The sequence below is a fragment of the Ctenopharyngodon idella genome, chromosome 2 (genome assembly GCF_019924925.1).
Source record: "Ctenopharyngodon idella isolate HZGC_01 chromosome 2, HZGC01, whole genome shotgun sequence".
In the NCBI taxonomy this organism is placed as follows: Eukaryota; Metazoa; Chordata; class Actinopteri; order Cypriniformes; family Xenocyprididae; genus Ctenopharyngodon; species Ctenopharyngodon idella.
Window position 1 is genome coordinate 417749 of NC_067221.1, and position 17379 is coordinate 435127.

The 17379-nt window shown below is 35.9% G+C and overlaps 2 protein-coding genes across 5 annotated transcripts in view; both read left to right on the forward strand.

Moving 5' to 3' along the window:
- LOC127505046 (ovarian cancer G-protein coupled receptor 1-like) overlaps nt 1-17379 on the forward strand; it is a 120551-nt gene that overhangs the window by 5751 nt on the left and 97421 nt on the right. The window contains exons 1-4 of one of the 4 annotated variants that reach the window (XM_051880302.1): nt 3703-7826; nt 8356-8479; nt 10982-11105; nt 11438-13631. In XM_051880302.1, the coding sequence (XP_051736262.1) occupies nt 11465-12403 (939 nt within the window). In that variant the 5' untranslated portion in view covers nt 3703-7826; nt 8356-8479; nt 10982-11105; nt 11438-11464 and the 3' untranslated portion in view covers nt 12404-13631. Of the gene's footprint in view, nt 1-3702; nt 7827-8355; nt 8480-10981; nt 11106-11437; nt 13632-17379 lie in introns of those variants that run through there. The other 3 variants (XR_007927554.1, XM_051880308.1, XM_051880317.1) reach the window with 3 other exon arrangements.
- LOC127505019 (G-protein coupled receptor 4-like) overlaps nt 10017-17379 on the forward strand; it is a 104696-nt gene continuing 97333 nt past the window's right edge. The window contains exon 1 of the mRNA XM_051880257.1: nt 10017-10884. The gene's annotated coding sequence lies outside the window, so the exon portion shown is untranslated. The remainder of the gene's footprint in view (nt 10885-17379) is intronic.

Below are 17379 nucleotides of genomic sequence, written 5' to 3' on the forward strand. Positions count from 1 at the left end.
CCTTACACACACAAACTGGTAAGTGCAATCGAGTTGAACAAATTCAAAATATACAACCCATGGTTCAAAATAATGTATTCTTACAAAATCAAAACATGTACCTGAGAAAACAGAAGTAACAGAGTGAGTTCATATAGGCCCATTCCAGCATATACAACGACTCGTGCTGGCGCTACAATAAAACACATTTTTCACACTCTTCAGCATCCAATACTTTTCTCAATATTAAATATATATGTTGTTGCCGCTAATATATCACACATTTAATTGACAATTACAGAGCTTTCAATGACATGACTTACCGCTGGCCTTACACACACAAACTGGTAAGTGCAATAGAAGGCGCACACAGTAAAAAGAACCAGCCAGCCAATAGGAAGCCCTGTTATCCCTTATTCTGTCCAATGATCTTCCAGTGTGATTATTTAACTTCTTATTATTTATATTCAGCAAGTGGAGACACACAATGTATATATACAACTCTGTTACATATAGTACCACACAATGACCTTTTGCTGGCAGCAGAGCAGCAGTATTTAACCATCAGCAAGAACAAGAAATGTATGCAGTATGGTCATAGTCAATATTTCCATAAGGCTAAGAAATACCACAGGTTTTGTCATCAGTTTTGTTTTTTGTTTTTTTGGGCATGGATGTGTATATATGACATGACTACATGTAAGAAATGTGTAAAAATGGACAAACAACTGAATTTTCATAGTACATGTAATACAATAACTAAGTTTTGAACCATGAATCAAATGTTTTGGATGAGTTACTAAATTTAGCAGACATGCAATAGAGTTGTGAAGTTTCATCAAACAGTTGTGACAATTGTTAAAAAAAAATGAGTCAAAGCGATGGAGAAAAACTGTAACATCCAGTAGTTTATACCAAGATACACCAGATAATGCAAACTATAGAAGAAAAGATGAATATCCTGCAACCATTCATGTCCTTAACTGGTATGATAATTGATGACAGGTGTGTGATTTACAGGTGGAGAAGAGACGAGTGCTGCCGTCACCTCACTTTGTTCACCAAAATCTGCTCCAAAATCAAACAATGATTCAATTCATGCTTCAAGTCCACATAAGTATAAAACTCACAGATAGACACAGATATTGTGCAGATAATTTCAGTAGGAAACAGTAGACATTCATGTTATTTTAGAGGTGGTTTGTGACATACATAATGAATTAATGCTGATGGGAAATGAGGAAATGTGCGATCTCTACTGAATCTCTTAGTAACAAGCTTTTGAAAACAGAGTAAAAATCTCCCACATCCACTCAATCAGGGAAGAGTTTTCTAACGGCAGAAACCAAACAATTATGATCCTCAGTAGAAGTGCTTCATGTTCAATCCTTCATGACTGAAACTTTAAAGAATGCATTAAAACTGTATTGTTTATTATTTCAGCTATTATAATCTTTTAAATCATCATACGTGAAATATATGCATCACGTGGCTTTTGTGTTCATGATCAACATGTTAATGAAAGTGTTCATTACTGTCATTATTTACCATTAAGATCAGATGTGTTTGATTATTCTGCTGTGAAAAACTCTAGTGTTCACCATATCTGAACATCAATTAGGTTTTCACCAATATTAATAGATATAAACAACATAATTTAACATTTGAAACACACATTTATAATGATTTGTAAATCTTTACCAGATAAAGTTAGTATACTTCACAATTATCACTTCATCAAGTGTCAGTAATTAGAATCAGAGGTAAATTAGTGAACATTATTAAAGCAGAGCAGAATCAAACTAACTCAAAGTTTACTGACGGATCGATGTGGAGCTTCACAAACATCAGAGTCTGGAATGAAACTGCAAATAAAGATGCAGAGATTTTGTTTCAGTAGTAAAAGTTGCTGTAGGGTCATTCCGTGTCAAATCAACTGAATTTTGGAAACTTCCCTGGCTCAAATTTTTGATTTTGTTTATATTTTTTTCTTCAGAAAGACAAACATAAATAGTGATGAAAACCAAAATATTAAATGTCACAGAAGTATATTTACTGAGTAATCCACTGTTTTGTAGAGGGGTCAGAATAACAATTTTCACCTGAGATTTGGAGCCAGATTACAGGGGGGTAAAAATGACTTTATAAAGATGGCAGCATCATTATTTTATTTTTACACAGAGATTGGTAGATCTATTAGTAAAATCTGTTGACTTTAGCAATCTTTGTTTTATTATATACCAACAGTGACAGTTCAAAAATCAAGCGTTAGCGTCAGTTCTGGAAGGTCACGTCAGTCAAGCTCGCATCAGCTGACTCTCAGGTGACTCAAGTCTACCTATAAGAATACGACGCCTATCACAGCATCCCTATATAAGTTCCTTCAGCATTATCAGCAGCTATTGCGTTTCTCAGGAGCTAGTTAAATGGCGAATTCGGAAGGCAAACCGCATCATCTCACTAGGAATTGCGCAATCTGGAATTTAGTGAGAGGAATTCGTTCCCCACTTGGATTTTACCTCAGATTCATTCAAGTTCGTGAACTTGAACACGCGAATTCGCTGCATTGATCATAAGCTGCCTGATTTGGAAGTGACTAAGTTAGCATTGCTTCTCGCATCGCTGCATTATTGACATAGACCCGCTGAAGTTATACTAATGTGAGTGACTCAAAAACAAGTTCAGATGAGATATGCACTCCCCGCATGATGAAGGATATCAAGAGAAGATTCAGCATCCACGTCACTGCTGGCTATATTTCACTGTCATTTAATCTCTGAATGTCTTCATGAAGCTAAGCTAAGTTCCTTTCTAATGCTCATTGTTTTAAAGCTTTCAGGTTATTGGCAACATGCTGTTGCAAACGCAGGCTTCTAGTCATTTTCAATAAAATGCTTGTGGTAGGCGTATGCGATTATATTAGCAATGTGCGCTACTTATCTGTTGTCATTAGCAACATGCTTGTTGCTGCAACATGCTGTGTTTTAACCTATCTAGTCAAGTCAAGTAGCATTTATATAGTACTTTATATAGCACAGATTCAAACAGCATGTGGTGATAGAAGGAAATATTCATGGTGCAAACGGAATCATTTCTGCTGTGGATCAGCTCTAAAAAGACAATAGTAAACAGTAGTTATTCAGTTGAGTCAGTTTAGCATTGATTCTGTTGGGTACAGACAAGCTTGTTAGTTGCTGTTGGAAACATGCTTGTTCTTAAAGGGAACCCCGGGTATTAAAGTCCCCTTGTAGTCAATTATTTTATCCCTTAAAACTCATCTTTGATCACCAAAATGACATAATAAACATTTTTTCCAGTGAAAAAAAAATTCTTCATGCCTTAAAATAGCTTGAATGTAACTCTACACGGATCAATGAATATGCAAATTAGCCCCGCCTCCACTCGCTCACAGCAGCTCAGAGAGTCTACTGTTGCTGTAGTGACGAGCAATTTTTTGTCTGTGTTGTGGATATTTAAGAAAAAAGCTTGCTTCGCTTCATATTTTCAGTTTAACAGCTGTGTAACTGAACCGCTCACATATTTTTTGTTGCTTAAATTGTGTTTTAAATTATGAATTGGTAAAACGCCTTTGCAAAACGGTTTGAATCCACTCCATTTCTTTGGACTGCTCTCTCACTGAATCACCTGAAGCGATTTCTCAGTAAAACAGACAGTATCGAGAGAACAAGCAGCCGTTTTCCTCTGTGAACATGCGCTAAATGTTTGACAATTTCGTTGCTTTTTGGGGTTTTCAGATTTAAAAAAACATTCAGATGAAATCCTGCAGGCGCCCATGCCTTCTCCGTACATGAAATAAATGCACATCCTTGAATGAGCGCAGATTTCCAGGGTATTTACTTGATCTTATCAAGTAGGCTAATATCTATGGGTTGATCCATTCCAGAAGGGGCCAAAATCTGAATTTATAATGGACTGAATAAAGCTCTCTCAGAACTTGACGTGCGAGGACACACTGATTGACATATGCACATGAATCACGGTCACACGCACAAAACATTAACTTTATTGGCTTTACTTCAAGTCAGCTGTCACTTTACTTTGGCGCGAGCCCCTATGCGCTCGCACACTTGGCACAGCCCTTGCGACTGTTCTGAGGGACACATAACATTAATATGATTAGCCTTTTGCTTGACTGTGTTATCAAACAGCTAATAATGTGTTGCTAATGTTACCGTGTTCCCGTTCTTCATCTCAGAGTCAGACAGCTGCCTTCTGAAAAACAGCATCCTTACAAACGCTTTGAACAACTCAGAACATCAGTGGAGAAAAGGGGGTCTTTAAGACTTGTATGGCTTAGTATAACGTAAATGATGTCTCTTACTGAAATATGTAGTAGAAAACCCATGAAAGATTATTATTTAAAAAAATCCATGACATATTTGGACAATGGGGGCGCCATTTTGTTTAGGTGCACAGTGCGTTCTATGTCAGTGACGTCAAATGGTTGCACTCACTGATCTACTGACACTGCCCTGTTGCTATTTTTACCGCAACACAACTGGGAATATAATATACGATGCCACATTGTGCAGCTTTTGGTTGTAATTTTCAGTCGATGAGCCACAAGAGAAGAGATGTAAGTTTTCACTGCTTTACTAGCGATAAAAGGAGAAAAGAATTAGAAGTTGTGAAGAATGTGGACGAATAAAACTTCCTAAAGAACCGCATCGTTGTTCTCTCCAGTTTAGCCCTGATGCCTTTTATACTTTTTATCTGTATGTTTTGGTGCAACAGTAATCTAGTAACGCATACAAGTCTTAATATCCACGGGGTTCCTTTTAAAACCTGATCAGCCTTTTCAATTTGAGCCAGAGCGCAAAATTAGTGAGGATGAAAACATCGAAGACATACAATGTCTCTGTGGTTATTCGAACTACTGTTGTATGATTGACGTGTTAAAATTGTCTGATCACCTGAATGCATACACAGTTTAATATGCTGAGAAGATGCTACTGTTTATGCGATCACAGATATCTTGTGCATCACGGCACACACGAGCTTTGAGGCAGTCTGTCTCAATCGAGATGTGTTATAGGCTGCCCTTCGTCAGTCTCCACGACAGGCGCGGCATTTGGTTAAAGCATACACATATCCATCGCCAACTAGGGCTGCTCGATTATGGCAAAAATCATGATTATTTAACACTATTATTGGTGGGTGATATGATCACAGTCTTATTTCATGATATGAGTAATTTTAAATGTCAGTGAAATTTCACAATTATCAATACTTAAGCAAAAACTAATGCTAGATTAAATAATGTAAGTATAAAAGTCCCCAAAACGGCTACTGAAGACAATAAACAGCCAACAATAAAATCAGAACAAAGAAACTAATTACAAACAAAGCCGACAAAAAATACAACAGAACAAAAATACAAATAAAATAAACAGTGCTTTAGGTTTTTCAGATAGATGTACAGTGGTATTCAGATAAGTAATACCCAACAGAAATAGCAGTCATTAATAATGGCTGCTGTCCCTTTAAGAGCTGCACGGACTGTTATGCTGCCTTCACTTAGCAGCGTTATGGTAAATACGAGTTGGTAAAAAATTGCACATGAACACCCTTTCATTTCGAAACATGAATGCGATGAGCTCATAATCACGACTTCAGAAGTGGTAATTATCAAATTTCCGATAGCACGTGAAGACAGCAAGTACAGTAATCATTTTACCTCGATTATCCTGTTTTCATATATGGAGGACCAAACCTGCAGAAATTAAAAATGAATGAATGAATGAATAAATAAATATATAAATTAATAAATAGATAAATAGGTAAATAAATGTGATAATAGGAAAATGAATAAATGACTTGATAAAATAAATGATTCATTTTTAATAAAATTCATTTTTTATTTTTCCCCCTTAATTTATTATTTTCTGCGTTTATACATTTTTACATTTTTAAACATTTTTTTTTAAGCTTTTATTTTTAGTTAACTATTTTTTTTATTTTTTTTTTATATTTATATATTATTTTTACATCTATTTATGTATGTATGCATTCATTTATTTTTAGATTTATTTATTTATTGATTCATTTATTTTTACTTTTCCGCGTGTAACACGGAAATGAGGAAGGCGGTCCTTCTGTAGCTTCAGTGCGTCATTGGTTAAGAGCTCACGTGTAGAATCGCCAGGCCAGCTAAGCGATAGATGAGAGTTTTCAAAGAAAATGGCGGCAAGTAGTAATTCGTTGTCTAGTTTGCTACGGGATGTGGCAGATCAGCTGGAGAGTTGCAAGTTATTTTCACCTAATGTTATTCGCATTATGCCGAAATATTTAAAATGTTAAGCTATTTCTTCATTTTTAAGGCTCTGTATAGTTCAGTCCCATAGATAAAATTGTTGAATTTTACCCATTTTCAGTGATCAAAAGCTGATACAGCTGATACTTATTGTGTTTAAAGAGGAATGTCTGAAGAATAAATAGTGTTGAAACTATAAACGTATCTTGTTTCCCTCTATCAAAAGAAGTGCATAAATCATAAATCTCTGAGTACCAGAAATCCACTGAAAAGTTGAGGCACATTAACTTGCTCTCAAAAGTGTATTTATAAGAATCTATATTTTAATCAATATTGGGGATATTTGGAAGATAGGATTTTGTTCATTATAACAGTTTCTGGAGCTACCAAGAGTTCAAATACGCAGTATCGTAACTACACGTTACCACATTAACATCCCTATATCTATGAGATTGAACCATAGAGCCTTAAAAATGAAGATTACAGAAGAAAAGTTTCATAAAAACAAGAATGTAAAATGACATTGAGATATCTTTAACATTTCTTGAATTAAGACATGTAAACTTCAGAAAAATGTTTGTTTTTGGCACTCAGAGAGGTGTGTTATCCAATTGTTTTGATAGAAGGAAACAAGATACATTTATAGTTTCAGTGTTATTTGTTCTTCGGACATTCTTCTTTAAACACAATAACTATCAGCTGTTTGAAAAGTTACCTACATTTGGTTCTTGACCATTGAAAATGTGTAAAATTCAACAATTTGGCCATGGAGTCTCAATATCTATGGGACTGAACTATATAGAGCCTTAAAAATGAAGATTCCAAAAGAAAAGTTTATTAAGAATGAGAAGGATATTAAGATATCTTGAAAACTTTTTGAGTTACAGGCATGCAAACTTTGGAAAATTAATATTTATGGCACTCAGACAGGTATGTTCTGTGCAATCGAGATGATAAAATGAGATACATTTCTAGTTTCAACATTATTTAGATATTCCTCTTTAAAAGAAAAAAGTATCAGCTGTATGAAAAGTGACCCGCATTTGGTTTTTGACCACTGAAAATGTGAACAATTTACCAATTTACTCATGGAGCCCCATTAATATCTCCATATCGCTGGGATTTAACCATCGAGGGCAATCTGAAAAAAGATTAAAAAAAAGACATAAAAAGGAAAGTTTAAGAACCAGAATCTAAAAGGATATTAAGATATCTTTAATACTTCTTGAGTTACTTGAGGCAAAAAACCGAAGTGCTTTTTGCCATTTTTGAACTGTCACTGTTGGCATATAAAGAAACAAAGATTGATAAAGTTTGCAAAATCTGAGTATTATATCACTGTACACATTTTCCTTTCTAGAACACTTGAGGCTCTTTTTTTAAGTGGTTTTCTAATTTGAAGTTTGGTTTGCTGATTGCTGATGCGGTTGCGTGTTCATTAAGTGTAAATTATGTTTAATGCATATTTGTTTGATGTTTCCGGAGTGATTCAGGCTATAAAAGAGCGCTGAGCAGCTCATAAACACCATCATCTTCTGATGAGCAGCGTCTTCAGTCCACAGTCTGATTCCCGGTAAGATCATGAGATCATCTCATCGGTGAGTTTATATCATCAACTGTCTTTGTGTTTCAGCCTCTGGAATCACTGTGATCATTTGTGCTTAAACTAGTTTCCTTCAATGAACATTGTGTGTGATTTCAGTACAGCAGATCCAAATGGAAAAACTACAGATTTCCATTTCTTAAAGAAAACAGGCTTAAAAAGCAGCAGAAGAATCACTATTTTAGGAAGATCATGTCATTTGTGTTTTCTCTCGTGATCATTCATGGGTTTCTTATTTTACTGAAGATATGAAAAAACATTGAGTGAAGTTTAAAAATGAAATCAAGCAGCTGCAAATCATTTCCAGTTTACTTCAGTCGTCGTAGTTGAGCCGAACCAGTTCTGAAAGTTAGACTGGTTTTTCACTCAAACTATCATTGTTAGTTAATCGTGTCCTTTCAGGTAATCACAGTTTCACACATTGTTTCAGATTGTTTGTCTGTAATCTCAGTCATTTCCTACATCAGATCAACAAGCTTTAAAATGTGTGTTTTTACAGTGTAGCCGAATGAAGAGCTCTTCAGACATGTGAAACATCTGTCAGTCTGTGTGCTGCTCCACAAACCTTCTGCTTCGACTCGCTTTGACCTGCAGACCAAACACACAAACTACCTGTCAGTAACGTAAGTTCTTCAAGATTTATTCCTTCATTAATAAACCATTGAACACTTACAGTTGAGCTGTACTGAATATTCACAACAACAGCATTCTTGTGTTATTGTTCAGATGTAGGATTTTCAATCTTTAATCTTACATTTAATGTATTTTTAGCATTTTAACATCACACACATCTCCTCTAAAGAAAATGTAAAGCAAACTGAGGGAACTGTATTTCAACAATCACACAGAAAACATGTTATGCCATATAATTTTCCCCTATTGTTTTTATGAAAGAAAAATAAATATTTGCAATAGGAAATGAATGCATGTTTTTATTTTAAAACTAACTTTTTTATTTAGTGCTGCCTGTCAAGATTTCATGAAACAATGTGACAAAACATCAGCTTCAATGGACTGGATGAAGATTATTATTATTAATATGATGATGATCAATGGATACATGAGCAAGGGAAACTTTTCAGGGAACAAATGTTTGCAGATCCATTATTCATCTGGATCATTTCACCCATTGAGATTCCAATCATGATCTTAAGTCTGTTCACATTGTGTGCTCTTATCAAATCTCATCCTGCTTCTTCAGTTTTTGTTGATCACTTGATTCTTTCTGATCTCATTCAGATCATTTGTATGTTAACGATAACAATCATTGAATTGCCAGATGACCTGAAAGATGACAAACAATGGCATAGTGCATATTCTTATAGTTTGATTGTGGGTCTGTATTTTATGGCTTGTGTTGCTTTTGAACGATATCTTCTGGTTTCTCATCCTATCTGGTACAAATCTCATCATTCACTAAAAGTCTCCTGTGTTATTTCTGTGATCATCTGGTTTGTTCCTCTGATCTTTGCAGACATAGACTCCGATTATCTGTATTCTAACTATATGCTCCGATCGATCGGCTGTTTTATCCCCTGCCCGATAATCATTCTGTGTTTTGTTGGTACTCGTCGCGGTCTTTCACACGCAATATCTCTTACTTCTCTAAAGCGACAATTAATTTTGGGAAGTTTGTTCCTGGTGCTGCTGACTTACACATTTCTCATTCTCCCCTTTGTAATCCTGAGTTTTATTACAGAGATTTTTCACATTAACCAAAGTTCATTACTTGTTAAAGTTATCCTGTATGTAAAATTCCTCCTGTATCTGAACCCACTCGCTGACTGTATATTGTACTTGTTCATGAGGCCTGATGTTGGTGATTTAATGAAGTCTGTTCACTGCTGTTGTAGAACTGACACACATCAGAATTAGAGACACAGCCGGGACGAACACTCACGAGACAGTAGAGACAGGTTTGCCTGCTGTGTTTCAGTGCAAAACCCTGCGTCTCATTCACAGATCGCCTGCAGTTCAGTTTAAACAGATGAAATAGAGCTGCACTGAAGAAATGAAGACAATGTCATTCTGTGCATCACAAACACGCTTCCTTTCTATGAAATACAGGTTTATTAGAGATAACTCTTGATTCATAAAGAAAACACATACAGTAAACAGATTTTTATTAAAAGATGTATTGATGTACACTAAAGGCCCCGATATACTTCAAACAAAGTTCTTTTTCATTCTTCGTTTAGGAGTTCGAAATGCGTGACCAGCGATATACTGTAATCGAACCTCTGACGCCGCCCACACTGATGGTTAGATGAATATGTAAATACGTGCTGTACACTTTCTTCTCAGTAATAAAATAAACACAACTAAATAAGAAAACTGCAAGCATTTTTATAGCAAGCATAAGAAAAGCGTCTGATCATAACAACATTAGTATGTTAGCACGAGCTCTGCAAATTAGCACTCCAGTCACGTCATTTTTATTTATATAGCACTTTATTCAATAGATTGCTTAAAAGCAAGCAGCTTTACAGTATCAAACATGAAAAACAGTGTCAGTGCCTCATTTCATCAGAAGCACAACTTCATTTTGTACTATAAAGAGGCTATCCAGTGTGTTCATGTTTTCACCCGCGGAGCTCTTAAGGTCTTTGCACATTGAGTCCGAAATTCGCGTCTGAAATGTTCGCACGTTAAAAAATAACCGTACGTGAACGCCAAAATCCCCTATGCCATTTGACAAGTTGATCCACGTCGTCTACAGCACAAAGCAGTAGCACTGTATGACAAACAAAGTGCGGAAAGAGACAGAATATAAAGATAGAGTGTGCCAGTATCGCTAGCAAAGCATCAAACTGAGGCACTGACATCCTGAAGTAAACTTTGAAACGCTCGAGATAATCACGCAGCTCCTTGATGAGGTGAACTCTCCTTTCTCTCTGTGCAATCTCGGGATTGGATGGACCCAATATTTCCTCTTTATTTCAGTCGTCGTAGTTGAGCCGAACCAGTTCTGAAAGTTAGACTGGTTTTTCACTCAAACTATCATTGTTAGTTAATCGTGTCCTTTCAGGTAATCACAGTTTCACACGTTGTATCAGATCGTTTAACTGTAATCTCAGTCATTTCCTACATCAGATCAACAAGCTTTAAAATGTGTGTTTTTACAGTGTAGCCGAATGAAGAGCTCCTCAGACATGTGAAACATCTGTCAGTCTGTGTGCTGCTCCACAAACCTTCTGCTTCGACTCGCTTTGACCTGCAGACCAAACACACAAACTACCTGTCAGTAACGTAAGTTCTTCAAGATTTATTCCTTCATTAATAAACCATTGAACACTTACAGTTGAGCTGTACTGAATATTCACAACAGCATTCTTGTGTTATTGTTCAGATGGAGGATTTTCAATCTTTAATCTTACATTTAATGTATTTTTAGCATTTTAACATCACACACATCTCCTCTAAAGAAAATGTAAAGCAAACTGAGGGAACTGTATTTCAACAATCACACAGAAAACATGTTATGCCATTTAATTTTTCCTATTGTTTTTATCAAAGAAAAATATATTTTTACAATAGGAAATGAATGTATATTTTAAACTAATGACTGGTTTGTTATTTAGTGCTGCCTGTCAAGAGTTCATCAAACAATGACAGAACAAAACACCAGCATCAACGGATCAACTGGAGTCAATAATGATGAAGAATCGATAGATGTGCGAAATGAATTATTCAGGGAAAAAATGTTTGCAGACCCATTATTTATCTGGATCATTTCAGTCATTGAGATTCCAATCATGATCTTAAGTCTGTTCACATTGTGTGCTCTTATCAAATCTCGTCGTGCTTCTTCAGTTTTCGTCGGTCAATTGATTCTTTCAGATCTCATTCAGATCATTTGTATGTTAATGATAACAATCATCGAATTGCCAGATGACCTGGAGGAAGTACTCGATCTGATAGAACAATGGCGTGATGCATATTATTATAGTTTGATTGTGGGTCTGTATTTTATGGCTTGTGTTGCTTTTGAACGATATCTTCTGGTTTCTCATCCTATCTGGTACAAATCTCATAATTCACTAAAAGTCTCCTGTGTTATTTCTGTAATCATCTGGTTTGTTCCTCTGATCTTTGCAGACATAGACTCCGATTCGCTGTCTTTTGAACGTGTGAAGCGATCAATCGGCTGTTTTATCCCCTACCCGATAATCATTCTGTGTTTTGTTGGTACTCGTCGCGGTCTTTCACACGCAATATCTCTTACTTCTCTAAAGCGCAAATTAATTTTGGGAAGTTTGTTCCTGGTGCTGCTGACTTACACATTTCTCATTCTCCCCTTTGTAATCCTGAGTTTTATTAGAGAGACTTTTCCCATTAAACACAGTTCATTAGGCCTACTTGTTAAAGTTATCCGGTATGTAAAATTTCTCCTGTTTCTGAACCCACTCGCTGACTGTTTGTTGTACTTGTTCATGAGGCCTGATGCTGGTGATTTAATAAACTTTGATCACTGCTGTTGTAGAATTGACACACATCAGAATTCGAGACACAGCCGGGACGAACATACGATGGAGAGGAGGTTATAATCCAGAGTAGTGGATCAATGGTTTGTCTTCATAAAGAGCGTCTCACTGCAGTCGTGGGGAAATGCTGTAGGATCAACGTTCCCGCAGTAAAACAGGTCAAACAGTCTGCTGGATCCTCCACACACGAGCAGGTTTCAGTGTGAACACTGATCCAGCATCAGTTCTGATCACTACATCAGTGCAGACGCACACATGCACATAAACACCCTTTATTCTGACTTCATTTCCCCGGTAGACTGACAGATGAACAACATCAAGTAGTTTAATGTCATATTCCTGCTTGTCAGCTAGTGTTCATAATGCAGGTACATTTATCATACTCTCTTTAGCAAATAATTACTGTTCATGCTATTAAAAAGATAGTTAACTCAAAAATGAAAAATGACAATTTACTTGCACTCATGTTGATCAAAAGCTGAACAACTTTCTTCTGCAGAACATAAAAGACAATATTTTGAGATTATTTTTGTCCATACATTGTAAGTCAGTGGACAGTTTTGGGTGAATGATCCCTAAAAACACTTGTTTTCAAGTGTATGAAATATATAAGAAGTGTACTGAGTTTTTAGTAATGTTGTGTGTTTATAGAAGTGTTTCATATAGTTGACTGTATCATATCGAGTCAGAGACTGTCCTGTATTCTCTCTTTTCTATCATTAATATAATTAAAGAGCTCCAGTTCTCCTGTATCTGTTTCTGTCTGTGATTATTTGACTAATAACAGCTGATCTGAACTGTAAGTGGAGTAACCCATGGCTGGGTTAATTTTCACTAACAGTAGAAATGATGCACCTTCTCACAAACGACTCAGGCTGCTGGATTATAGTCACCATTGAGTATACTAACATACTGGTCAGTCAAACTGGATTAATCCGGATTGGTGTGTCAGTGGCCGTTTCGTCACTTCAAGCACTGGTCACAGATATTGTGCAGATACTTTCAGTAGGAAACAGTAGACATTCATGTTATATTAGAGGTGGTTTGTGACATACATAATGAATTAATGTTGATGGGAAATGAGGAAATGTGCGATCTCTACTGAATCTCTTAGTAACAAGCTTTTGAAAACAGAGTAAAAATCTCCCACATCCACTCAATCAGGGAAGAGTTTTCTAACAGCAGAAACCAAACCATTATGATCCTCAGTAGAAGTGCTTCAAGTTCAATCCTTCATGACTGAAACTTTAAAGAATGCATTAAAACTGTATTGTTTATTATTTCAGCTATTATAATCTTTTAAATCATCATACGTGAAATATATGAATCACATGGCTTTTGTGTTCATGATCAACATGTTAATGAAAGTGTTCATTACTGTCATTATTTACCATTAAGATCAGATGTGTTTGATTATTCTGCTGTGAAAAACTCTAGTGTTCACCATATCTGAACATCAATTAGGTTTTCACCAATTATCACCTTTATCACTTCATCAAGTGTCAGTAATTAGAATCAGAGGTAAATTAGTGAACATTATTAAAGCAGAGCAGAATCAAACTAACTCAAAGTTTACTGACGGATCGATGTGGAGCTTCACAAACATCAGAGTCTGGAATGAAACTGCAAATAAAGATGCAGCCATTTTGTTTTCAGTAGTAAAAGTTGCTCTACTTCTCGGACGCTCTTGCTTACTGCTCCACCCTTTGCTCTATTGTGTAGCATCTGGACCAATCAGACACACAAAAATTATTCATTCTATTTAATGAATAATCCAGCAAACTCACTCTCTCAACAAAGGTCTGTGAACCCTCCCACAAAAACTGTAATAAATGCAGTTTTCACAGAGACTCTGGTTACAGGACACAGGAAGACTGATAAGTTTTACGACCATCAGGAATTTGCAGAGAAGTTGTGACCCTCATTTAATTCTTGTTAAGAAGGACAAAGTGAACCTTTTTATCCTATATATTCTATAACCACCATCTCATGATTTTCCTTTTATAGGGTTTGGCCTATGTATTAATTCTCTCTTTTGAACTCTATGTATTATTGTTTCAGAGTTGCATACTATGGGTAACTAAAATCACATGGGTATCATGTTTGGTATCGATGGACTCCAATCTTTGTTCTCAATCTGTTAATTTACATTACATTTTGCTAACTCTCTGACACATTAGTATTATAAGAATCTAGAAGGTTCTACTCTCATACATCCAATCCAATGTCTTATGCTAATATCCTGCAAAAGAACAAAGACTCATAAAAAAGTTCCCTCTGAAAGAACAACTCCTTATTGGCTCAATCACCTCCAGAGGGTGTGACAAATCACTGATCACAAGATCACGTCTGGTTCCTTTACTGAGAAAACTCTGATGTGAAGATGATGCTGAGCTAAAAGACTTCTGAAGACCCCCAAGCTTGTGCCAGGCTCCGGACTAGACCTTCCATTCACCAAAGACCCTCTGAATCCAGATGGTTCTCTCTCATCAAGACAACATCAGCAAAGATCAACGGGAGCCTCAACAAATTGCATCTGGACACTTTAATTCAAATGGGCGAGACATGCAAGTATCAAACTTAGTCTCATTATTTGATACATTAAGTATCCTCACTCCCCTTTTAAAGAAGGACGTGTTAGAACTAATCTGATGGTTTGCTCAAGGCTGTTGATCTGCTGAATTTCAAACAATAACTTCTTGCTTTCCTGTATTCTGCTTCAGCTCTCTCTTTCCCTTGGTAAACTGTATGCATGTATGTGTGTGAATGTTAGAGTAGTTTAAGTGTTTAGTCTAGTTAATAAAGTCTTGTTCATGTCACACGTAAAGTTGTCCGTGTTTCATGCTCATACTGGAGTCCCTAAACATGCAGATTCTGACTACATGCTCTGAGCAGTACTGTACAATAAGAATGTTATTTCCCATAACCTGGAAATGAACATTTCTTAGAATTAATAATTCTGAAACTAATAACACTGAGTGTTCATTGGTCAAACAGGTTAATTTGATTGTAATGTTAATTTTATTATATTAAGTTAATTCTATTAACTGATATGAATATTTATAATTAATTATCACTAGTTATAATTAATTATTCATATTTCTTTTGAGCTAATTTGGTACAATCCCTTCTATATTTTATCTCCTAATTTTAACTTCAGCAAATCAGCACATTGCTCAAACGACAAAGCTTGGCACCAATGCTAAAACTAGAAACTTTTGTGACTGGAATATACTACAAAAAAGGGGAATTTGTATCCGACCATTCTCCCACTGACAGCAGCCATCAGCTTACATTCCGGAAAAGGAAAACACAGCTGCCTACATTCAAAAGGATAAGAAAGAAAATGCCTCTTCTGGTTGAAGAATCTACCTGCTGCACAAACTGCCACAGACTTCTACAAAGGATTGCAGTTCTTGAAACAAAGTTACTTGCGGGTCCACCAAACCAGACAGAACACACAACGGAGATTCGTCATGGACGCCCTCAGTATACAGCCGGTGAGTCCCATGAATCCAGTGCTCCTAAACAGGCCATACTGAGTGTAGAGAAACAAGCCGTAACTGATCAACACTAATCGACGGCACAAACAGGGAGCGTGACATCAGACTGTCACGAGTATCACATATTGCCACAGTAGCATCCTCTACCCCAGATACGGCTATGACAAAGATTGCAAACACGGATTCCTTTTGAAGGAACTCGCGCTGCGTCGTATGACGACACTTTGGGGAACGCCTTCAGTGTGCAAGCGTGAAGCACATGTGAAACTAGACCAATCCTGATTGGTGCTGCGTCATGAAGTGGCATGTGAAGGCGTACACAGAAGCTATAAATTTGTTGAATTCCTTGAATAAAGTGGTTATTTTTGTTTTGTTTTTGTGCACAAAATGTATTCTCATCGCTTCATAACATTAAGATTGAACCACTGCAGTCACATGACTGTTTTAACAATGTTTTTACTGCTTTTCTGGAGGATAAAAAAACTCTTGGATTTCATCAAAATATCTTAATTTGTGTTCCAAAGATGAACGAAGGTCTTATGGGTGTGGAACAACATGAGGGTAATTAATGATATAAATTTCATTTTTGGGTGAACTAACCCTTTAAGTTTGCTGGACAGAATACTAATTATGAAATGACGTGAAATCAAAAATCGAAATGGCAAGCTGCAATAGAGTTTTGCTTTTGTTACATTTAAATTGACATTGTTTTTTACAGTATTGTTTAGTTGGACTCGGACTTGACTAAGGTGGACTTGAATCCAACTCTAATAATATATAAATAGAAATGAAATGAAAAAAAAAAGGGCATGCAAAGATGTCAAATCCATTGTTATCCATATTTTTAAAGATTAAAATGACTTAGAATGTCAAGTGGTACTATATCTACTAGATCAGCCCTTACAAAAAAGAACTACAGTATATTGAAGTACAACTGCAGTACAAAGTAGTATAACTGCAGTATAATAAAGCACAACCATAGATTTGCAGTATAATGAAGTATAATCACTGAAGTACAACTGCAGTACATTGAAGTTCAACAGCAGTAAAACTGCAGTACCTATAAGTACAGCTGTAGTAAAATGAAGTACAACTGAAGGTTTGCAATATAATGAAGTATAAATACAGTATAACTGCAGTTCAGTGATACTGAAATATCAGGGTTTTTTTTAAAAAAAGTTGTCTTAATCTAAATGATATGAGATTTGATGACTTTGTGGACACTTGCTGACAATTAAATTTGTCAAATAAAATCATTAAATCAGCCACAACACAGAACACAAGAACACAAAAATGAAGTGGCAACAATATAACCAATGCATAAAAGATGCAAATGGTCTGTGTGTGTGTGTGTGTGTGTGTGTACATTTACATGGAGTTATTACAATTCATTAAGGGTAAACATGCACAATGAAATTTTACTAAATTTGTACTAAGGATTCAACCATAACAATTATTTTCCCAAAGTATTCATTTTCTCCTCCTCACATATTACACTGAGATAAGGTCACAATAAATCTGATCTAGTTAATATGT